Source organism: Aythya fuligula, chromosome 4 (genome assembly GCF_009819795.1).
Source record: "Aythya fuligula isolate bAytFul2 chromosome 4, bAytFul2.pri, whole genome shotgun sequence".
Taxonomy (NCBI): Eukaryota; Metazoa; Chordata; class Aves; order Anseriformes; family Anatidae; genus Aythya; species Aythya fuligula.
Genome location: NC_045562.1, coordinates 14,052,657 through 14,077,446, shown reverse-complemented (window position 1 = coordinate 14,077,446; position 24,790 = coordinate 14,052,657). Strand labels below are relative to the sequence as shown.

The window sequence follows — 24,790 nt, the reverse complement described above, 5'->3', positions numbered from 1 at the left end:
ATCTTGAAAGCTACATCAATGGAAATGACTGAAAATGACTGAAATATTTTTGCTTTGCTTTCCTCTAGAGAGAGGGCAAGGAGCAAAACAGTGCAATAACATACCTCATGCTGATTGCCCTTTATAGCCCAATGCAAGGAGACACCTTACCATCCCAGAGGAGAAATGTAAGCAGAAGGACCATAGCACACACTCCTTTTCCAGTGGTATGGGAGGCTTGTGCATCGTCTCCCTCCTTCCCTTCTCAAAATGACCCGTGGCTGCTGCCAGCTCTGCTCCCCCTGCAGTTGCCTGCCAGTAGTGCTGAGCTCTGCCAGCGCTGGGCAGCTGGAAGGAGAGCAGCATTTTAGAAACATCGGTTCCTTGCTTGCCCAAAGCCCTGAAGCAGATCGTCAAAACACAGAGCTGTGGAAGCCAAGCTGGCCCGGTGGAGAGGAAGGAGGAGAATTTCTCATTGCTTAGAAATGACACAGCCAGTCTTGTGAGAGTAGCTTAAGGCATGTGAGGTACTAAAACTAATCCTTCACTGGAGGAGCGGGTCCTCTTTCTTTTCTCCTTCCTAGCAAGTCTGAAAAGGGTTTTCAAGTTCTGCATCTGCACCTTTCCTGTTTTTAACGACATCTGAGAACTAACAGCACGATGGCAAGAGCAAGGGCTTAAGGTAAAACTCCACGTTTGCCAGCCTGGTGCTAAAATGCAAGAGCTGGATGCAGCACCGTCGCTGGAAAGGATGAGTTTCCTTACTGCATCATATAATTTCCATCTAGAGGCTGGCCGTGATATTAAACTGCAAGGCTCAGAGAGGTGAGAAAGGATGCTGTGGGGATTAGTCATTAAGAGCAGTACCAGTGAGAACGGTGACTGCTAAACCAGTGCCTTGCCTACCGGCTCTATGTAATCAGGAGTGTCTGATAACACGGGCTTGCTGAGAACCTGCAGTTCCTCTGATTTTTCCACGCTGCCTGTTACAGCTGGATTCTCAGGTTGAAGAAAGTTAATGAAATCTGTCAATTCTGATGCCTGGAGAGACTCATGTGCCCAATGAATACACCTGCTGGGGACACAGAGAAGCTGAATTATGCTATTTATGGCTCTCCCAAGCTGACTTCATAGTCCTTGCCTGCCAATCAACCAGGAGCCCTTCATGTGTCTCACAAACTGAAGAGACCCAAATAAGTTATATCTAGGGCACACAGCCTTCCAGAGGGATCTTTCCTCTGCCCCCTATTTGGAGTCCAGGCTTTCAAAAAGCCAGCCTTTTGGAAACAGAGCCACGATCTGATCCTGGCATGAGTTGTCTTGAGCTGGATGCACTCCCCAGGCAGAAAGGCAGCTGCAAAGTACAGTTTTAACCAAATCTCCAAGTCCTTCCTCCCTGTTTTTATCCTGAGCGGTTCATGCTACCCCGGAGTCACGGCTCATATATGAATGAGTTTTCAAAGGGAGAAGTAATATCTTCCTGTGCAGAACTCTTGGGCCCAGCATTACGCCTGCGTCACACATTCACAGGATGCATTGGGTTAACAGTCACATCCAATGATTGTTTTCAGTAATTTTTCCCTTCTCTGCATTCATAACTCAACTGGAAATTAACAATGAAGGTGAGTCGCTAGGGACGGGCAGTTACTGCAAATGGGCACTATGAAGTACAGTGATTTCATCTGGGTAAATTGCTCATTCATCTGTGTTGACTTTCTAAATGAGAATGACTAGATTAGGAGGAAACATGATGAGATTTATTTCATTTTATAATTTACTTTTCTTTTGTCTTAGCCAGACAGCAGATAGTAATAGAAGACTAGGTTGCAGTGAATGTAAGTATCCATCAAATGACACAGGTCTAAGGACTTTTTTCTTCTCTATGCCCGTTGACATAACTCTACCAGGAACTCGAATTTCTTGTTACTGCCACAGCGAGGCTCGTATATATTTAAACTCTTTACTTTCTGTTTTGCAACGCTAAGCAAAGTAAGCAACGAAAATCAAATGATCACCACAACAAATGATCACTACCATATTCCTCCCCAGCTCACAATCAGATCTAATCCATGAATAAATTGCTTCCTGGCCCTCCTGAGTGTGCATGTCCTCCGGTGACCTGATTTCTTGCCTTAGCGTACTGATTTAGCCAGGAGGCCAGTCTGTCTGGTAGGCTTCATTTCTGATCTATGCAGCAGGAAGTTTCAGGAGGGTGACCTTCTATCAACTTCTTTGTGGCACATCCATGCAAATCTCTCTATTCAAAATACAAGAGTCTGGCTGTTGGCACAGGTTTGTGTAGCTTGAATTTATGGCTTACCCGTCAAAATAATTGAAGCATACCTTTAAGAGCTGGGAATACTTTCACTTTTATAATGGCCAGCCAGGAAATGAGGGTGGCATCACTGACCTAACATGGTTGGAAGAAAGCAGAAGCCACACTGAGTTAGCCTTGTGATTTTCAAAGTGACTGAAAATTTAGAGCTTATACCCCACTCTCAGCCTTCATGCATTCTGTGTTGGAATTACAGAAAACCAATTCTGGCCTTTTTTCCAAAGGGAAAGGCAAGGCAGGGAGTGTTGCAGCTGCAGTCACAGTGCAGGCTCCCGGGTAGCCCTCCAGAAAGTGGTGTGTGCTTCACTGACAATCCTTTTTGCAACCTGAGCTCTGGGTCCTAACCTTCCATTTGAGCCCTGACCCATGTGTGTCTTGCTGACACTGCTGAAGCCCAGAACTTGCATTAGGACATTTGTGGCTGGGGTGCTAAGTCTGGCTTCTTGCTTCCAGCTGTCTGACTAATAAGGAGAGCAAACACCAGGCTAGGCACCCGCATTCCACTTTTGCTGAACACTTGAATCTCATCAGTTGTGGAGGAAGAGATATTAAATCAGTCTGAGAAGTGTCTGATCGTGTGTCCCTGGAGATTTGCTTTCTGAAATGTACATGTGGTTATAAAAAATGATTTCAGTGTGTACTGCATTAGGAAACTATGGCTGAGTTTTGGCTTACCCACCTAGTGTAAAAGCAATGCACTTAGCCCTGTATGACCTTAAGTAGGACTTTTAGGGTCAGTTATTTAAGGCATTTTGGTCTTTGAGGATAACAGCAAAAGCTAAAGGGCTGGCTGAGATTTTTGAAGTTGCCTAATTCACACTGAACTAAACGTGATATTTGGGACATAGTTCTTCAAGGCTTAATTCAAAACTAGTGGGAAGCATGCTATTGACTTGGGTGAGTTTTATGCCAGACGCTTTCTCCTTTTTGAGCTTAATTTTCTCATCCATAAAATAAGAACAATTAACCTGCCTTTCATCCATCTTGCACTCTTTTGTCTGTTTTGGCTGTGATCCCTAAGAAACATTTGGGACAATGAATGACTTAAATATATGCCTAATGACCTATTGAACCGAAGGCAGTGAGGTGTCTAAAACACAAAAGCTAGGCTATCTATTAAATGCTTGTGAAAGTAAGCTGGCCTTCAGGAAAAAAAAAAAAAAAAAAAAAAAAAAAAAAAAAAAAAAAGTGATACTCAAACCAGAAATAGAAAAAGTGAAGATCAACTCAAAAACTTAAATGGAAATTCACATTATTTCTCTTTTTGGCAGATGCTGCATCTGATGTTATTGCATTTCATTAGCAGGATTACAGATATCATTTCAGATGAGAAATATAATAAAAGAAAAGGCAATGAATCTATAGAGATGTAGCTTGAAGCAGAACTGGTCCTCTCTGCTCTCTGGGATATTGTTCCCAGCTGAGATTTACAGGACTCTAACAATGCATCACAAATGACATCCTATGTAAACAATTGGAGAACAAATGTGAGATGCTATTTAAATGCCTCATTAAGAAAAGGAAATTTCATAGCTAGATTCTTTGCTTTTCTTTCCTTTGCAGTAGATTTAATTGACAGATCTAGATGAGAAACAACAAAATTTGTTTATCAGAATTGCCTGTTATTACTTACAATGTATCTTATTACAGTGCCTATGGCTCAACTGAGAAAAGGGCAGTATGAGGCACTACAGAAGTAATCCAGGCCCTAGAGAACGTGCATTCTCTGATAAAATGAAGAATTAAAGCCTACTGAACTGTTAATAGAAGATGCCAAAGTAGTTTTTGTTCTTAAGGAGTTCCTACATCAATGTAAATTCATGTATTACATTTTTGTCTGAGTGACTTCCAACCATAACCTGGTGTTCACCACCACATTCACATGGGCTTACTGTTCATTCAGCAGGTCTTCATGACTGTGAAAAGAATCTCATGTCCATTAATGAGAGATGCCTATTGATTACGGTAGGGTAGAGATCACTTCAGGCCTTCAAATATGCCTTGCATCTGCATCAAGGTTTTCACAGAGGTCCCCATGCCTTTGGATACCAGCGTTGGGCAGATGGCTTTGCAAAAAGATCCAGTAGTTTCTTTTGGGAGGAGCTGCATGGAATGGGTCTGCACGAAATGTGCCAGAGACTTCTTGTGAAAGAGAGCCAACAGGCCCTGGGATGGCAGAAGAGGAAGCAAATCTCCCATGATAGAATGAGAGGAACCTACCTCCTTCTTGGACAGCTTTAGGAAGATAATGAATAAAAACCAACAAGGTCCATGGTATCTCATCTGCTCAAGAGGTCACAGCAGAGGCAGCAGCTCCTGCTGTTAGGTTCAGATTTTCCCCTGGGTTTGCCTTGTGACAGTGACTTGTTTTCCATTCATTTACTCTTTCTCTTTTGATCCCAGCTTGCCTATTTATTTATTTTCCTCTTTGGGCATAGAGGGAAAGAAAGTCTAAGAACAATCAAAATAAGAAATCTTTCAAATAAAACTTGATATTTACCATTATTTCCAGTTAATGAAAGCAATGCATCAAAGACAAGAAGCTGAACAAATGATTTACAATAAAAATAATGCGATAGAGGAGAGTTCTGCCTCTTTCTAAATTGTCCCCACATTACAATGATCCTGAATATATTTGCTGCTGGAAATAATTCACCATTGAAATAATCGTCGTGCGAAGTATTCTGGGTCTGCAGCTCATTCATAAGCTGTGCTCATATAAAATGTGGACAGGCCTTGCTCACTGCTTGACTCGCATTGTTACTAGTGTAAGCTAGGTGCCTAATTCTAAATGCTCTTTGCACACCTACCTCTGTATCCTGGTCTTTCTTTCGTTTATCCCAGCATTTAGTTCTTTCCAGCATGCGAGGGAAAAGTATTTGTCCTCTGTCATAGAGCTGAGGGAGGAAGAGCAGTTTCACAAGCTTCATGGCAGTGCTTCAGAGGCACAGAAGCCTCTGCTTAATTCAGGTGCTGGGATGGGAGAATTAAACCAGCCCAAATCAACTTCTCTCAGGAAGGACGCAGGAGCATGACAGGGCCTGTGACTCACCTGCTGGTGTCTGATCTGCTGCCTCTTCCTCATGGCCCACGGAGAAACTACAATTTAGCCTTCTTATTAGCGAGGATTAACTTTCAGTGTGGTGAATTTACCAATGAATTTATGAGGATTTAATTTGCACAAAGGAAGAAATCATGTCAGTTCAAATGCGTTCATTTAATTGGTGATAGCATTGGTGCGGTCATTAGATAAAAACATAAAGCACTACGATTAGGGGTTAGCGAGGGAATGCATCTTGATTAGATTAGAAACTGGAGGAAGAGCTGTCCCCTGGACAGTCAGATATTGAAATTATACTTAATTAGCATATTTTATTAGCTAATTGACTAAGGAATGTTTTTAAAGAAACACAGCTAGGGCCTGGGGTAGGACTCTCCTCTGCCCAGTACACCTGGGGTGGAGGGACAAATGAGCTTTTGAGCCATCTTTGCCCTGTCAGCTGTGCTCGTTGAAGCACCAGGTGCTTTCTGATGCTGCAACATAACTCAGCACAGCCCCAAGGCTGCTCCATGGCCCCCACGCTGTGTTCAGGCAGCGGGCACGTAGCATAGGTTAAAGCAGGAGTGCCTCTGAGGCCTGGGGGAGCTCAGCAAGCATGCAGGGCACTCAGCAGCTCATACGGGTGCTCAGCACCCCCAAGAGAGTGAAAAGAAGAGGGAGAGGCTGAGGGATGCTGCAACTCCCTCGTCCTCACTGAATTTGAGCTTCCCACCTGAGAGAGGCAAATGGCAGCGAAGGCCTCAGTGCCACTGCCCCGTCTGTTCTCTGCCCCGTGTGTTGCTCTGTGGAGAACTGCTGCCCAAATGTGCCCAACAGGCTTGCTAATTGTGGCAGTACCCAAAATAGAGCTTTCTGAAGTGAGGAGGCAATGACCTGTGTTATCAGTGCCCTGAAACACGGCCTGTCACATAATATGTTCGTCATAAGGCACAGCACGGGTTGGTTCTCTCACAAACAGGCACAGGCTGAACATGAGCAAAGGTTTTGAAAGAAAAGTCATTCTGAAACAGGCTTTTATATCTTTTATATCCTCTATATTGCTCTTGTTTTCTGAGACTGCAAGGATGTTCAGATACCTGTGTTAAATGCCCTGCTTTACTGCCTATGAAACCCTTAGGTGGGTTGGCTAATGCCACACCTGAAAAGGTTTTTGAGCAGTTAAGGACACAGACAGATGATAAGCGATTTCATAAACCACCAAATATTAAGCTGCCTTTTTGAAAATCCCACGCTATTATATGAACAGGCAGATAGAGAAGGAAGGATATCTTGTAGTTCCTGAAACACATACATCATTTGCCAAATGCATGTTCCTTAATGTGCAGTGTCTCATGTTTGGGTCACCCTTTGAATGAAGGCTTCTCTGACAGCTTGTAACGAGGAAGAAAATCCTGCTCGAGTTCTCACATCCCCCTGATACCTCAGCAATTATCTTTGTTAACCAATTCAAACTTGTACAGAGAGAAGAATCAAAGGCAAAGATAACTGCCAGAATTAAAACACTCAATCGGCATAAATTACTAAGTCACTCTTTTCATTGGCATTGACATTTCAGAGCCAGGACCCAGGTGTCTGCAAATAACACCAAGCAAGCTCCGTGCTATTTTAGTGCATGGATCACAGGGCGCAGTTCTCCCTGGGGGTCCCCTGCTCAAAAAACTCCCCAAACCCATTACGCAGAGCAGAGTGCAGTGGGTCCAGCTTCACGGACTGATCCCCACCGCTGCCACGGGAGCTGCAGCACGATGCCCAGGTGATGGGAGCTGCTCGGGGCCAGGCAGTGTGTGCTGTGCTGCTGCAGGTGGGTGCTCTCAGCCTGAGCGCTGCTGCAGTGCCGCAGCGCTGTGCATCCAGCAGCTCCTCACCTCCCCGCTCTGATTTAAGGGCATTCATTCCCTTCTGGGAACATTGCTTCGAGCTCCATCATTGTCACAATATCTGTTTGCTTGTTTCTCTGTATTCTGCTCTGTGGTTGTTATTAATGAAATAAAAGGTGAGCCTCATTCCCTTCCCTTGCCCACACACATTAATTTAAATGCAAATCCACACAAAAAGATCAAAATTAATTATACTTTCTGCAGCAGGCTACATGGGAAATTGAAATGCACAGGGCTGGCTTTCCTTTTCCCTTTTTATTTATTTATTATTTTTTTTAAGAAACAATGTAGCGAAACTATTCAAATATATATATAAATGTTGCTTACATGCTTGCCTGCTTTTAGTTTCTGATGCTTTTTGCTTGTCTAAATTTCCAGTTGTTTTCAGCACCAAGCTGTTTGAGATGGAAAATTGAAAGCTTAATCTGCTAGTGCCAGAAATCGACCTCTAAATGACAAATAATATTCTGTTTGCCACTAATAACAATTGATCTTCATTAAGACTAGCTTTGCTGACTCTTAAGAAATTTGTCCATTATTGCCTGATCAGAATATAGCTAAAGTTTATTTTATTTTTTTTTAGGAAAAAAACTCGCTGAGTGAGTGGCGGCAGGGGGGAGCGCTGTGTTCCTCGGTGGGTTCAGGCATTTGTAAAAGTTAGAAGTCGATGAAAATGTAGTCAGGTGAATTTGTGCTCCAGGGTGCAGTGCAGAGCCACGCAGGCTGGTGTTGCACAGCCGGACACAGCCACAGCTGCTTCCAGCTGGATGGCGCTAACCAGCTTTGTCAAATCCTGGGTGAGAAAAGTATAATTATGACACTGTTTTTTAGGGAGTGCCTGCAGAGATTGATGTAATGTAGTACATTAGTTGTTAGAGCTGGTAGGTGTGCTCTGAAACACCTCCAGGATCAGGCCTTGTGAGGTTTTGTGAGGTGGGTGCTGGGGTAACAGCAAACAGCTCTGAGCACAGGCAAACACTGCAGACACATGACTTCATGTAGGAAAAATGGATGCTCATGGATTTTAAGCATCTAAAACCAAGGGGAATGGTCAAACGGACAGCAAAAAAGGAAGCACATGACCTGACACTTTGTCAGGCTGGGACTAACTTGCTTTGTAGGCTTTGGGAAGTGTGTTTGTTGTGCCTCTTGGCCAGATCTATCCATTATTAGCACTGATGGTTTAGCTAAGTACTGGAGGCATCAGTTCGCCCTCCCCACAGCTTGCTCTCCATGTGCAAGCAGGATGTTTGTAGCTAGATGCACTCATGTATTACAAAAACAGAAGAAAGAAATGGATGCTAATGATAAAATGGATTCTCTTTCAAATTTCAAGTAATTAAGAAAGTGGGTATTTGTGTAGGCATAGCAAGTAGAGATCAAGATGCCTTTGGAAAACACGTGGCCAAATATCATCCTCAGAAAGCTTATAGGTAACTCAGGTAAGAGGAAAGAGAAGCTGAGAAAGAAAAGGGATATATTTTTTAGCTGTTAAAACCAACATCCCTTTCTTTCAGTGCCCTGCTGAGATTTTACCCAACAGGGCACACTGGGGCTGCTCTTTCTACTGGCTTGCCATAAAAACATTGATCTAATTCAAGATCTTGCTCCCTCCCAAAATGCTCTGATACAGCATATCAAAGGTCCTACTGAAAAACACAGGCTAGTCAAAAGATCCCAGATGCAGCAGGTACCTTCCCAAGGACCTAGCAAGAGGTGGAAGCAGGATTTTGTTGTTCAGCTGGCCCCCATAAGCTCAGTATGGTGCCAGGCAAGGACAGCTGTGCTGTACCTATCATTTATTACAGCGAAAGTAAACACAGTAATAACTTCAGGTACTTTCTGTCTGTGTCTTGTGGCCCAGCTTAGTTTTACTGTGGTTTCTTAGGTGTGCCTTACTTACAGCCTTCATGCTCAGGAAGCTCTCAAGTGCACAATAAATCCCACAGAAGCAGAAAGCTACGGTTCCAAGTCAGTGCAGCATCCTGCTTGCCCGTCAGCTCTGTGAAGCAAGAGTGTGCAAACTTCAGTCCAGCAAAGGCTGTGGCTATCCGCACGGTGATCTCTTTGTCTTTACCTGCCTCCTCAGAAACATTGAAACAGTGCTCAAACACGCCTGCTGCAGCCGAGAGAGATGATGTTTATGACCATTGCTGCTTGAGGTCATGGACTCGGAATAACTGTATTTGTTCAGCATTTACTTGTCAAGGAAAGAGCCCAGCAAGTTACTTTCAAGATAATCTGTGTGTCAGTATGTCTGTCTGTCTCTATGTATTATGTACAAAAACACCAACCCCCCAGCAATGCATGAGTCTTTTTTAGCAACCTTTTATTACTGCAACACAGATACCAGATCAACAGTCTGGTTAAGGTGGCAGAGTGCATTTCAGCTGTGCTCAAGTCATACAGGAAGGTGCTGTTACCTTGCTCAGCTACTGCATGACCCCTTGCGATCATGTGAGGGACATCGGTACCGCAACGTTCCCCAGAATTTCCCATACTTCTGCAAATTTAAGCAGCATGCTGCTGCTGATTGATTATAGTAATTTTGTTGTTCATATCATCCTATTCATATCACAGCAGGTATTGCTGGTAATTATTAAGCCTATTTGTTATTAGAGATGCATGGGTGGTGAAAAACAATGAGAAGCAAACAATTTAACTGATAAAATTAGTTGTTCATGGAAAGTCAATCTGATAATTATCTCCAAACTATGTCTGTCAGCTCTGCTTGGCATTTCTTAGACTCCTTACCCCCCAGAGGAACAGTTTTTGCATGGCTGAGTTCTAAGGAATGCACCTAATTTCCCAGCAGGAGAGATCTTCATGATTTTTTTTTTTTATTTTTTTAACCTTTGCTCTCATATAGGTTCATGTAACTTCATAAATACTACGTGACAAATAGGCATTTGATCGAGTAATTTACTAAAGAACAGGCAATGCGCTGAAGAATTTTTACGAAAAATAATAAAAATTAGTGACCCCTTCAATTTCATAATTATTGGAAAATACCTAGCACTTACATTTCCTGGTTGTTAATTTTTCAAAACCTCCTGTCATATTTAAGCAGTGGAGCACACATTAAGGTCAATTTAAATTGCGTGGATACAGAGTACCCTTGCATGCTTTTAAAACTCCATATGGGCTTTTAAAAGTGTCCTCAGCTCTTGTGACTGTCCACTGATTCATTTACTGAAATTCTAGTAAAAATGCAGTGAAAAAAACAAAAACAAACAGTGGGACCAACAGAGCTTGGTTTCCTGTGCATCTTTGCATATATGGTACTGAGGCTGCCATTTGATTAAGTGTTTGGATTGTATTAAGTGTACAAGCAGTACATCTCCTTTTATCTCCAATATTATCAGGTGGTTATTAGCTGGATATGGCCAAATTAAAAGTGGCTGTTTTTATTTATTTATTTTTACGTCCTTCCTTCTAATGTGTCAGCTTGCTTAGGTTTAAATTTTTGTTTTAAATACTGCCATGTACAACAAAAAACTTGGCTAAAATTAAATATTTTTCTTCACTTTCTTATTTTAAATATAATATAAAGAGTAAAGTCAGTGTTTACTTTCTTTACTGTAGTGTCACTTTCCAAGAAAATATCAACTTCTCGTGTTGGAAAAATTAAAATGCTTTAAACATTTATACTTTTTCATAATGGATATATGTCTTTTTCTGTTTTGGACTAAAATATTCCACCAAGTTGGAACAGATTCCTGACAGAGAAGAAGGAATATGGTAAATGGCTTAAGACGCATCATGAATTGCTTACACTTCCAGAATAAAGAAAGCTTGCACGCACAGAACAAACATTTTTTGAATCACAACAGTGAAAAAAAATCAAGCAATTTGTGAATATCCTTTCAGCTGAGGAATGGAACAAATTTTCAAGTACCTATGTGCATCCATTTGCGGATGATGGTTTTAAAGACAGAGACAAACACTCTGTATCCTCTAGGATAAGTCAAAAACATAGAGAGAATCAAATAGGGGATGAAAAACCAGGAAGCAATGTCAATGGCTGTTTTAAGCACACTGCAAGATGGGCTAAAGGAGCCACAGCTATTCCACACAAATGCTAGAAATCTAGGGAATACGATGGAGGAATCACAACATTGGCTAAATGTTGGCAGATTTAGTATCAGCTAAACAGACCCATGTTTTGAACCATGATGGCCATTCTTATGTTCTGGCCAGCCTATGCCTTTTTATTTATTTATTTATTTATTTTTAAAGTTAAAACCAGTCTGGGATATAAGTGGGCTGAAAACTTCGTTATTTTTACAACTTCCCTCCAAGCATGAAATGCTTAGCCAAAACCATAAACCCCAAACGGGGGAACTGAGCAGCTCTGCTGATCACAAGGAGCACACAGGGAATAAATATGACCTCCCCAGTACAATGTGGAGCTCACAACTGAGCTCTGATGCACTCTCAAAATATTAGTGAGTAGATGATAATAATACATGCTTGAACTTATATTCAGCAGGAGTTACAAGATAAGCTTCAGTCTCCTATGCTCTTGGATCACCATTAATCTCTACAGAAGGCACCAAAGGAGAGTGTTAATAAGAATAAACTGGGAAGTAAACCCTACTAAATATAAATCCCTGGAAAAAAACAGAAAGCCTCCAGCTTCAGCAGGAAGCAAGGGGAGCTCTGCCAGATGTGGGAGTGCAGAGAGGCCTATGAGCACCGCCCGCAGCTGCAGCTATGTCTCCGTCTTTAATGAGTGCTTGTTTGCTCTGCCTGGAGCATGCACTTTCCATGGGCACTTGTGAACTCCTGCTGACAGTAGGTGAAGCTCATCTGCCAGCTACTGCTGGCTCGAGGTATCAGAGAGAGCCATCCACCCCGTTTGACAGGCAGCAGCAAGAATTAACGGGGGTGATGATGAGACACTGTGGTTGGCTTCTTTGCACTATCAAAAGAAGGCTCTTCTCCTACAGGGTTGACAGAATTGTGTGCTTGCCAGAGCCGGGCTGGACTGGAATGGCTTCCCAAATTTCCAGACAGAAATCCAGAGTTGTCAGAGCTCTTTGGAAAACGCTCGGTCACGGGAAGGAGGCAGGTGGCAAGGGAAGCCAGGGTCCCCTTGGTTGACCTTCACGCAGTGATGAGCAGGCAAATTGCTGAGGCCTAGAAACACGTGGGGTTTGCTCCTTGAAAGGAGTCTCTCGTCAGGCTGGGAGAACAGACCAGCCAGAGCCCTGAGAGAGACCTCCCGAGCAAAGTGGAGTCGCACTTCCCCCCAGAAAGCAAGGCTGTTTTTTGCAGGATCCCCGGGCAGCCAAGACTGCGGAACAGCCTTGCTAAACTCTGCGGCCAATAAAGACTAAAAGCGAGAAACCTTTCTGTCCAGACTAAAACTGGCATATGTACAAAAAGAGATGCGTTTGCACTTTGTCCCCCCATTCCATCTGCCTAACATTTCCACCTGGCTTTAGCTAGCGGGCCCTTGCCAACATACAGAGCTGGGAAGAGACATCCCGACAGCTAACCCCAGGTCCCCCCAGCAAAACACACACAGCACCCCACAGATGGCCTGGAAATCAGAGACATGCAGTGGTGTAATGACAAGGTCACTGCAGACGAGCAGCAGCAAAGGCACATTCCCATCTGTCTAAATCTTCGAGTATGCTCAAAAATAATGGCGTGCTGAGGCTGGAGGACTGGAAATGTGGGATGACGTGCTTAAAACGCACGACCTCTGCTTGCCCTTGTGCAGATGATGAGCCATACCTAAAAGCACTTTGCCACAGGATCAGGTAAATTGGCTTTTATTGAAACATACTGTAAGATGAGTTGGGGGGGCTGAGGGAAAGATTCCAATTTAAAGCAGGTACATTGCATTTCAGGCTCCCAAATAACTATTGATATCTGCTGTCCGGGAGCAAATCATATCTTCCTTGACAAGTCAGACAGCTGCTCTTTCTCTATCTTCCTTTTGTTATCTTTAATAGCCATGAATTGTTTTGGTACCTTGAAAAAAAATGTTTGCGCCTTACTTGATGGATGTGCTTCACCTCCTGCTATTAGCCCTGGTTCAAGGGGTTCATCTAATGCCTGTTCTTGCCTACAAAATTCATGCCTAGCCCAAGTGCTTTTGAAATGGGAGTGTCTGGGTCGGTGCTGTGCACTCTGTGTGCATCCCCCCTTGCCGTCCAACTGGAGGGGTGAACCAGCTCTCCTGACCATCGTGGCACGTGGCATCATGGAAGCAACCTCCTGGGCTCATCTGGTGCAGGCTCCTGCTGAGATCAGGACCAACTTCAAAGTTGATTTAAGACGACTCAGGGTCTTCCCCAGTTGAGTTTAGACCATCTCCAAGGAAGCAGATCCCACAGCTTCTCTGGGCAACTATTCCCATGTTTGGTTACACTTATGATGAAGATTTTGTTCCATTTGTTTAAGGTACATGAATACTGGTATCTTACATACAGCAATACCAACCATCGTAAGGTGGGTCTAAAGAAAACCACAGCTATATTTGACCAGTTTCACTCAGGCTTTGAACTGAAGAGACAAAGCAAAATTCCTTCAGGCTATCTGCTGTCCTAAGGCACATCAAAAGCAACAAAGACAAGCACCGTGGAAATGGCTGGGGGATGCCATAGCACAGCTGTCCTTTCCTTTCCTCTGTCACACTTTGCTGCTCCCAAAGCTCAGTCAACAATGTGGGCTGTGTAAGTTTTCCCAAGGATGCTCCAATGCCAAGTGTGCCAGATCAGCCCAAAAACCCTTCGGCAGCAAATCTGAAGCAGGAGGAGGAGGCAGTTAAAACTATGTTATATCTCTTTACAATGCAAAGGAGGTGTGCTTACCCTGTCCCTTCAGCCAGCACAGCCACTGGGTCACAGCCTCCTGCATACAGGCACTACACAGAGCTGAGCAAGTTAACAATTTGGATGGACACAATCTTTTCTGCAGTCCTTCCCTGGCATTTACCCACTCGCTCTGGCACTGAGAAGCACAAGGGCAGCTGGAGATCTGTACCTGTTTGAACAAACTGACTGGTCTCCATCTAAAATAATCAAAGGACACCTAACATTTACAGGAGCAGCCTTTAAACTAGACCATTTTAAAAGCTGCTTCTAGGAAACATCCACAAGGTGATGAGTACCATGGAAATCATATGTGGCCTAGTATTAGCTACCCAGATGTCTCTGCTTTCTGTTCACTATTTGCCTAAAAGATTACCAACTGAGCATCTGTGATTAAGAAGTAGTGCTAGCTGTGTGTCCCTAGTCAGATTTTATATTCCTAAATGGGAAAAAGCAACCCCCTATGGACCAGACTGTACAAAAAGCATCATTCTGGGGGTGAAGGCTACACTAACAAATTTAATATGGTGTTTTGACAAATATATTAATAAATAGGGTCCTATTTATACTCCCCAGTGGTGTATGCACATTGTATTTTCCACGTACTAATGGAGCATTCAGCAATGAGACTGGCCCATCCAACACTGGACCTAGGAAAAGGGCTTTCTGTTTTACCTGTACGTGCTGTGCATCCCTCCTAGCTCTATTGTATTCTCCTTGTATAGCTGAGACCCAAAGAGAGGATTATCATTATTATTTTACCTCACATTTGTATCCGTCAGCTAAAAAGAATACTAGCAAGAAGATAAATTTAGATCATCCACCATGAAATTAACAGCTGTGCTTTGTGATTTGAGCAGGTCCCCAGTGGTACCCTTCCCGTGTTGGCCTGCAACTGGAACGCAGTAAGTTTTCATGTGGATGTTAAAAAGACCCCTAACGTATTACTAAACCTTTGGCAAGTTATCCTCCTAATAGTATTGCTCTGATGATATGTGTTAGTAGGTGAACTTTTAGTACTTTTTCATTAATTGATATAAATCATGGAGTTATTAGCTTCCTCATCAGTACAGGAGTCTAATGGTTTCCATAACCATTGTGTAAAAATGTTTCAGAATACAGCATGCGCTCAGATAATGAAGACAAAGCACTTCTAAAGCCATTCATGGAGAAATTTGCTCATGTCGGTCCCTCACCGTGATTCCAGTTGCACTTCTTGTTTGCAGCTTCATCAGAAGACACAACTGGAGGCTGCCTCCTTTTTTGGGCCAGCACACCAGTTCTTGCTGGACGTGGCCATGGGAGCTGTAGCTGCCGCTGACCAGGTGGCACTTGTCTGTGGACGTGCAGTAGTGCAGAGCCCTAGAAAGTGAAATCTGAGCAGCTGGTAGAATTTGGCACCCTCCCTGACCTAAACAGTGAACAAACATACCGATGCAGAGGGAGATGCAAAACGTAAATTAGGAAAGAGAAAGAAGTGTTGCAGCCATGGCAACACCCCATGCCCGTGGCTGTTGGGGTTTCCTAATATCCAGCTCACTGCCTCTCTGAAAAAGAACCATGTCTTTCTATTTTATGTGTTTTCTTGTTCACTCCTGGTTCATTAGGATCGGGAACAGATACTTCAGAGTGCTGTGAAAAGGAACGTAATGCTCAGATACACATGGTCTGCCCAGGTCAGAGAGTTTACAAAGAAATCCTGGACTGGGGGATTTTGCCCAAGAAGTTGCATTCATCATGATGGTGCAACCTATTGTAAAATACCCTGAGAATGCAAATACTCAAGCAAAAACTATCAAAAGGCATCAGTGACCAAGAGGCTGTATAACATCGACTTTCCCATTAGTCTTGCAAGACAGAATGAAAAGTGATCTGTGAAACTGCATGATTGCATGGCATGTCGCTAATGATCCAGATGAACAGAGATAGCATCGTAACAATTGCTGTGCATTGCTGCCCAGCAGCATGTCAGCCTAATGCTTTTGTTAAAAAGAGAGAAGAATAATTCCCACAGAAATGCTCTAAGCTGCTAACCTGGAGAATAAGGACCAAGTCACCAAAATAAATCACAATATAATTTGTGCCTTTTACACGTAAGGCATAGGCGCTAGAGTGCAATGCGAATTGAAGAAAATGGTTTAACTCTTTGACTATTAACAGGGCAGCCTACACGTTATGCAGAAAGGATCCACTGAGAGGATGCGTGCTGTTCATGCCATTTGCTCTTCCCTTTTTGTCCTTACAGATGGGCCCTACCTGAAGGACTCTGTTAACATTCAAAGCCTTGCAGTGTCCTCCATCATTACACTGTATTTTACAGACCTGGGTCAGCAGGTTGGTTGGACTACAGTAAGTATGTTCTTGTAACAGTAAGCTTGACATCTGAGTGTGCACTGTGTTTTAGCATCAAACTGCTCCAACTTCCTCAGCCTGCCCTTCCCTATGTCAAATAGTGTAACTAGTATATTAGCAATCAAAACAAAATTAAATTGGTAGTAAACCAAGTTATCAACATGCTAACTCTAACATTCCAATTACAGATTAGAAGGTGGACGTAGCAATATTGCCTGAGGAAAAAAAGATCAATTTTTAAAAACATTTTTAACTTATCCAGGGTTTATATGCCTGTGCAGGACCTGTAGCCAAACATATTCATTTGCTGCAAGGCTCCTCAGCTTTGAAATGATATTAACAAACACATAAAATACGGATTTCTGGTGAACCTGTTACTAAAGCAGGAAAATTACTGCATGGGACTGTCCTACAGCAACGTCCTACAGTGGGTCACTACGGGTTTTATTAACTTCTATTGCTAGAAGTTGCTTAATATAATGGACATGCTATTACACAGCTCCTTTTCAATTAACCAGTACAGTCAAGGTGGGTGTTTCTGCCAGAATTGCTTCTGACTTTGGGAAGAAACAGCTTCTGGATCAGCACTATGAAGTCACGTATCCATCTGTCCTGCTTAAGGTCACATTCATTTCTTACTAGCCAGGTCAGCATGTAGCCCCTAGCAGCACAGTCTCTGGGAAGCTTTAACCCCTAAGAGTAAGAAGGTGACTTGTATCTGTCTTTCCCAGCCCCAGCACAGGACCCAAACCTCCAGGCTGCAACAAGAAGGTTACTTCAGTGGAGTTAGAGCAGCCCACACTCTGTGACTGTACCCCTTCAGAGATCTGTGTGTTTGCCAAGGCTGAGGCTTTGTCCCACTGATTTCCATGCTGCCATACTAATTAATACTAGTTGAGGTCCTGTGTCCCCTGCTCCCATCCCATCTCTGCTCCAGCATTTTAAAATATCCCTGATGGAAAAACAACTGTGGAATTTCCCTGAAAAGCAAAAAGTGTGATTAGCGTGGCCTCCTGTTTGCTGCAACTAAGTAATCTGCACGAGCCTTATTTATTCTCTCCTTTCCCGGTGGTTTATGTAGCCTAAGACAGTAACATAACTAAAGCTTAATATCCCATTATAAATAGTGCAGTTATGACTAGGCACTGATAGTGCAGGCAGTGGCATTTTTTTTACGATTTGATCTGTGTGTGCAGAAAGTTGTCTCCACGAGTTTCTGAATACTCATCTTACCCCATCCTGTTCCACATGCTAAATCGTCTCTATTCTCAGTGGGAGAAATCTTCCTGGCCACATCGTTTAGTTTAAACAGTGGAGAGATTTTATATTATAGCTAGTCTACAGCAACAGAGGAAAAAATTCATAAAAGACTGTATTTTAACAATAGCAATTAAGAATGTATTTGCACACAGGATGTACAGTTTTACGGCTATTTTTACTGTGCTTAGAGCTCCCATTCAAACCCCCTTGCTGTTCCGTCAGATTTATGCACACAGGGAGGGACACTTATGATTTAAAGGGTTGACATTTAAATAAACAAGGCAGAGAATAAAAATATTCTTATCTCATCAGCAAAATGATAGCTGAAGTACAAAGGGCCACATTCAGTTCTGTAAGCTAAAAATAGGCACAGGAGCATATGGAGATGTGCTGTTGCTCCAAGGGATGATGCATTGGGCATGGATCTTGCTGGGGGAAAACTAAGCACAGAGGTCTGTGTGCTGGGGCTTTTCACCTCACTGGGGATCATACTTGAGATGCCTACTTGAGGATGAAGGACACCAAGTCCTTCAGTCTTGGGGATTTAAGCACAGAAGAGGAGCTCGTGTTTTTCAAAAGGTAGAGGCTAGGGGAAAGGGTTACCCACTTTCACCTCCTAGGAGCAGTACCCTCTTGCAGGCATGTTGTAAAAGAAAAGGCGATGCCGTTGTCCATTCCCAAGTGAATACAGTTTGGGTCCCTATGTCTAGGAGCATACATCTCTGAGTCAGGAAACCTCACTTTCTCTTGTGGGGCATGCATGGTCTCTGATTTACAGTCCTTGTCAGACATCACCTTGATGACTCAAGGGCCTGTTGTCTCCTGTTGCCTACTCTCTTAGGTGTTGCCACTTGGTAGGACGCTTCCTTCTCAGCCTCTGCCTTCTGAAAACACGGTTGCACGGTGGCTGTGCAAATAGGTTTGGTTTGTGCTGTGAAAGGTCAGACATCCCCTGGGCTCAGGTTGCACCCCAGCCCTGATGGGCTACCCAAATGTCAACAAGTTCCAGAGGCTGAGCTGCTCTGAGGAAGAGAGGAAAGACAAAATGTTGCGAAGGATTTACGGTTGTCCTCTGCTGGAGCAACTAAGCTCTGACTCTCTCGAGAATGAAGCCCTTTCCTGGGATAACGTGGGTATAAAACCAGCCTCACTTGGCTCTTTTAGAAGGATTCAGACCCTCAAGGTGCATCTCTAGAAAGCTATTTAGGGAGAAAACAAAAACGTTCTTTGCATCATAGATGTTGTTAGAACTATCCCTTTCATCTGTCTTCTTTTTAGTAAAACAAATATTAGCAGAAATACCTAATTTGCTTCTGCACAAGCCTTATCAATTCCCTTACTCTGGGAACTGATATAGTATCAATGATATACCTGGGTGGCACGCTTGAGGTTTGCTGACTGATCTGCAGAGAGATGAATGAGAGCTGAGTGTACAGATCTCTTCTGTATGCTCCCTGCAAAGCCTGCACCCCCAGAGGTGCTTGAAATTCCCACCACTGTGGTGATGGCTTTTCATTTTAGATCTCTGTCCAATATGGGGCCTAAGCATGTTTGATAGAGACCTCTTTTTATACACTGCGATGCAGCATGTGACTTTTGAAACATGGTTGGCATTTTACTGCTACAAACGTGTACAGCTGCTGTAGTCAAAAGGAAAAAGAAAGCCATTCTTCCTGCCGAAATTCAGACCAGTGTTAAAGCTTTCCCTGTTTGAACAGTGATTGCAGCTTCTGATTTATCAGCTTCTGTTGTCTAGTTGCTATCCAGGCAGGCTACCAGAAGGATCAAAATAGAACTGTGAAAACAACATGGAGCTGTGAAAAATATATTATGCCTCCAAGTCTGTGAATTTTGTAAGAAAGATTAATCCTGAAACACAGTGCTTCAGTAAATATTTTTTGTAACCGAGTTAAAATTAGGGATTGCTTAAATACTTTGACTCTTGGGAGCCTTAAAATACTGAGGCTGGCAGCAAAACTGCTCCATTTGCTTATCCTAGTTCCTTAGGTTGTTTTTTTGCTTTGTGTTTGCACAGCCCTCCCCTTCCTGCCCCCCATTTGCATGCACAGTTACCATTTCAATAGACTTCTGCTACTATAAACCATATAGCTGGCTGAAAAAAAAAAAAAAAGAAGGAACCATATTTAGTAGGATTAAGATTGTATTAAAAATATTTACATATTTTTAATGAGGTGTGCCTGTTTTCTTGGGGGTAAAGGCAGCGTGGTCCTCTACTCTTACTCACATAGTAAAAAATGTTTGTTTTTTTTTCTGCCCTGTGGGTGTAGGTGGGTGATAAATAGGGGAGGAGTAGTTTGCTGTGACCATTGCTGAGAACAAGGAGTTGGTCTTGTGAATGTGGAGTAATCCCATGAAGTCTGTGGGATGAGGGGCTGTGAAGCAATTTATGAATATCGGTGGGTTTGAAAAAGAGGTTGCCAAACTGCTGTAGACTCCTTTCCTTAGCCTCCTCTACACCAAAATCAGCTCTGAGCTTCTAGTGGGGAAGCTTAGGATGCTTTCCCTAACTCAGTAACAGGGGAAGAGAATTTGGTAAACGTTTATGTCCTCCTCATGGGATTTAATAAGTAGTACAGACAATTAAAATTTAAGAAAAAAGACAGGATCTGAGGAGTTTGGAGGAGTGGGAGGGCTGTGAGTCCCAGCAAACCAGTGGGTCAGTGTGAAGAAGGCAAATGTAAGAATACTCATATGATTATTGCTTTGGAAGGAATTTGGGATCAAGGTAGGAGAGAGAGCTGAGGATCTGCAGCATGTATAGGTAGAGAAGGTATTTCTCACTGGAAACATGTTAGAGCTTGTGTATTTTGGGGCCAATTCACATGCTGTTGCGGGACAGGACCCTTCCAACTGAGTAATGATTTAATTGAAGTGTGGGGTGCCTGAAGGACTTGGCAGCAATGCCCAAGATACAGAACATGTGACTCTGTGTAAATCCTTGAGCAGCTTAAGAATGACTACAGCACAAACTGCCAAGAAATTTCCCCAAACTTTTCTGATTGCTTAAACTCTTGGATCAATAGAGAATTTGATCACAGGCGATCTCCAGGAAAAAAAAAAAAAAAAAAAAAAAAAAGTCATTATTTCCTCTACAGCCACTTTTCCAACTATAATTATTGGTAACACAAAGCACCTCCGGTTTACAGCTAACAGTTTGTACTTGGCAGAGATTTCTGCTTGAGCACACAATATTGCACACGGTGAGAGTTGCTCTGCCGGGGTACAGCTGGCCAAGTCTTGAGCTGATCGGAGTCAAACACCGCAAAACACCGTAACCTTTCACTAAGACAAACTACATACATAAGATCGGTCTTATTTTTCATTTAATTAAGTCTAATAGTTTGCAACCTCCAGGGTTATCAGGAGAGAACAGCTTGCATTTGGCTGATTTCTTGCCATAGTTTTATATTATTTATGCCTTTCCTTGGGCCACATACACTTTTGGCTCTTTGTTACTGCCCAGTGGCAGCGTGAAGTGAGCTGATAAGGCAAGAGGAGACCTCTCTTTTGCTGAGGCTGCCCAACTGGATGATTGGGATTGCTCAGCCTCTGTTTCTAGTAAGGCAAACAGCACTGCAATTTTATCTCCCGGTCTCGGCAACAAATGCCACCAGCTCGTGATGAACCATGCCAGAAGATCCATTCTTCAGGCGCCAAAGGGAGCTAGGGAGCTACTAGAAAAACTAAATCTAAGAGAAATTAATGTTTTAGCTGCTGTTGAGCAGAGCACAGGCTGCATAACCCATGTATTGCTGTTCATAGTAATACCCTGGAGTTTTTACTGCTTAAAGTCCAAAGTGAAGGTAGAGAGAATTCAATACGCATAAACAGAGCAAGCTGGTTTATTTTTTTCAGTTACACACACTTTGAACCAATTCTGCTACTAAAGGAGCAAAGGGATACTCAGTGTATGGTGCTGATAAGTACAGACCCTGTCCTGGGTGCATGCAGAAAAACAAGGGACATTGACAATTTGTCGATCTTTACACATATTTGTGAGAAGCTTTAGGCCTTCTAAAACGTAGAAGTCTGGCAAAATTATTGTGGATGGGGAAGTTTGGTCCAACCTTACACTGTGGGTAAGGTGAACACAAAGAGAAGAGTGACCCAGAGTTTTGGAAGTGAGGCTCCTTGCCCACCTTGTGGGGTGACCTTGACTGAATGTATCTCCTGTTCCAGCTCTGTGGCAAGAAAATAACAGTATTTCCCTCCTTTACAAAGTACTGTGAGGCTTCGAGATGAAAAGTGCTGTGCAAGAGCTGGTTGGGGTTATTAGTAATAGCCAGGTGTTTAAAAGCACCATTTCATTTAGGTGTCTACATAGCAGATGACGGATACGCATTTTGGGGCAGATTATAGAGCAGATCTCAAAATGCTATTGAAGCCTTGTAAAGACTTGGCAGAAAGTTTGAATTCATAGAGGTCTGTGGTTACACACAGAACGTGAGTGCTTCACTGAGTATATATAGGCACAAATATACATAACGTGCATGTGTACGTGTGTTTAAAAAGAGCATTTGTTAGTTTCCATTTTAAGGAGAAACTTGTAAAGCCACATGCTCTCAGGGAAGAATTTTGTGCAGGGTATTAAGCTGTCTTGTGCCCTGCTGGATGTTTCAGACAGACTCAGGAGAAGAGATGGGAGGAAGCAGTGATTTCCCCTGCCTCTTTCCCCAGAGGAAGCACAGGCCTGGCTCAGGAAGAAGCAGAGTGTATCGCTGTTGGCTCTCCAGCTCCTGCATCAGCTGCAATTTGCCTGTAAAACCCTCCAACAAATCCATCCTATCTCTGGTATTTGCAGTAAATACTGCAATGAAACCTTAAATACTCCTAAATACTGAGTCACTGTAAAATCTGCCCGGACAAGGAGAGTTTCAGGTGCCTCTGTTTGCACCGTTCAGATCCTGCAGAATGGGTCATCCAGTTCCATGAAAACTGGACAAAAAATCATTGAATATTCAAAAAGCCCTTAATAATTTTACTACCTGATGCAAAACTGCTGCCGCCAAGGATTTCTGCAGACAGGAAAATACAACACTTTTTAAAAGGTGAAGATTTAAAGACGCTGCTAAAACGATGCCATTATCATCCCCAGGTAACTATACGACCTTTAATGAGGTACCAGAGCACATGAAGTAGAAATTAGTCCAGAAATAATAAAGTTCTTTAATGATCATTAGCTCAAGCATACTTTGGGCTGGGATTGTAAAAAGAGTCTAAGAGAGTTTAGATGTGAAGTTTAATGTGATGTGGGGACTTGGGGGGGATTCAGTTGCCTGTTTCTTGTGGGTTCCTCAGAAATCCCAGCTGCTGTGTGTACACCCTCCTATGGTAATGGCCTGTCTGGTATCAGGAGATCCTCCTCCTAACGTGGCACGTACTGTCTCAGTCTGACCCTGGCTCAGACCTGCATCTAATGCCTTTGTCTCACATTTATCAGAGAAACTCGGCTCCGTCTGTTAGATAATTTATATCCTGCAGCTGTTTTTCCATCAAAGTTACCCAGGACACACATGAATTTTTTTTTTTTTTAATCTCCTGCTGTGCTCAGAGTTTCAGGCAGTGTCCCCAAATCCTTGTCCTGGCTGCAGGTATTGCCCTCACATCACAGCCAACGCTTCCCCTGCTTGAACCCAGACATCCCGTTGGCACTGGGAGAGAAACCATTGCAACCAGCACTGACCAACTGGGAAACTGCCCCTACATGGCATGGAAAAGGCTGCAGGAAGGGATCAGCGTGGACAAGGCTGTACAGCCTTTCCTCAGCTCCACTCTCCAGCTTGTCATAAATGAGATAATGTGAGACTATGCCAAAAGGCAACATGATACCAGCTCGGGTGCGCCGTATGGTATTACAAAAAGGGCACGTTGTAAACATTACAGAGAGGAATTAGCTGATGCCCTCATGTGAAGATTGCTAATCTGTGGGCTGTTCATTTATAAAGGTTCTCCTGGACTTTTTTCAGGCTCCTTCTAGTCCATCCCCTCTATTTATAGCTTCCTTTTGCCCTTTTCTGCCTTTTCCCAAGCTGTACACGCAGTCCTATGAGCTCACATCAGAAATCCTTCCATCGCCCGCAGTGGTCCTGTTGGGATGGTGTCAGGCACTGCGCCAGCTGTCCCTACAGCCAGGAAATTCACCTCGCCTTCCCTCTGCGTTACAGGGAGTGAAACACTTCAAACACCTCCTTTCACCTCTGCTGCATTCAGCTCTCCCTAAATAGATCCTTTGCCTCATCAGGTCTGGGATTATAATTCTTGACCTGGCTGTTACTTAGTTTAGCTAGGTGTTACTGGCATAATAACCTGAACAAAGGATTTAAAAAAATATATATTTTTTTTTAAATTGGGAAAATTTTTAAAATTTGGCCTTTGGAAACTCTAGGGAAGCAGGTACCATCCTGCTTATGTAGGATGAGATACTTTGCTGTCTGGAAAGGAGTTATTTCGTATTGCTTTTCCCAGTTCTCTCATCAACTCTAGGAGACAAGGTTGGAGGCTCGTGTTAGCTTTCTTTCACCATATTTCAATTGTTTATTAGTAGATGCTTCCCGTTTAGGTATTACTGAATCGGGTTCCCAAGGTCCTGAAAACTAAGGTGATTACAAAAGCTTGGGTTCAGCACCCTGCATGGAGCTCATGCCTGGGAGAGTCTTGATTCAAGAGCAGCACTTTACCTGTGCCACTGAGTAAGAGGTAACCAAAGTATGTAAAGCCAGACACTTGAAAAGAGAGAAGGAAGATAAGAGAAATGGACACTGTGCATGGTATGAAATATGACATACAGAGTGTGCAGCTGTGGGGAAAAAAAAAAAGGCAGTCTCCTCTTCTATTTCTTCAGGGGGTTAATGATGAATTAAATTCTGTTGAGCTATGTAATAGAGATGTAATGCTCCACCAGGAAAAGATCTTTGTGTTTATTATGGACTACCATATCTGGCTGCACCAAATATATCAAAATAATCTAGGCAGGCCCATGAGATGATAAAGAAAAAGTAATTTTCTTCTGAATATTGGCTGTTTTGGCAATTTCTGCAGAGCATACACGCTGTATGTTTTAAATCATCCCTTTTTTTTG

General features: G+C 43.1%; 1 protein-coding gene across 1 annotated transcript in view; it reads left to right on the top strand.

The window, feature by feature from the left end:
• TECRL (trans-2,3-enoyl-CoA reductase like) overlaps window positions 1–24,790 on the top strand; it is a 58,307-nt gene that overhangs the window by 18,191 nt on the left and 15,326 nt on the right. Inside the window, exons 3-4 of the mRNA XM_032187546.1 lie at window positions 14,940–14,984; window positions 16,325–16,428. Of these exons, the coding sequence (XP_032043437.1) occupies window positions 14,940–14,984; window positions 16,325–16,428 (149 nt within the window). The remainder of the gene's footprint in view (window positions 1–14,939; window positions 14,985–16,324; window positions 16,429–24,790) is intronic.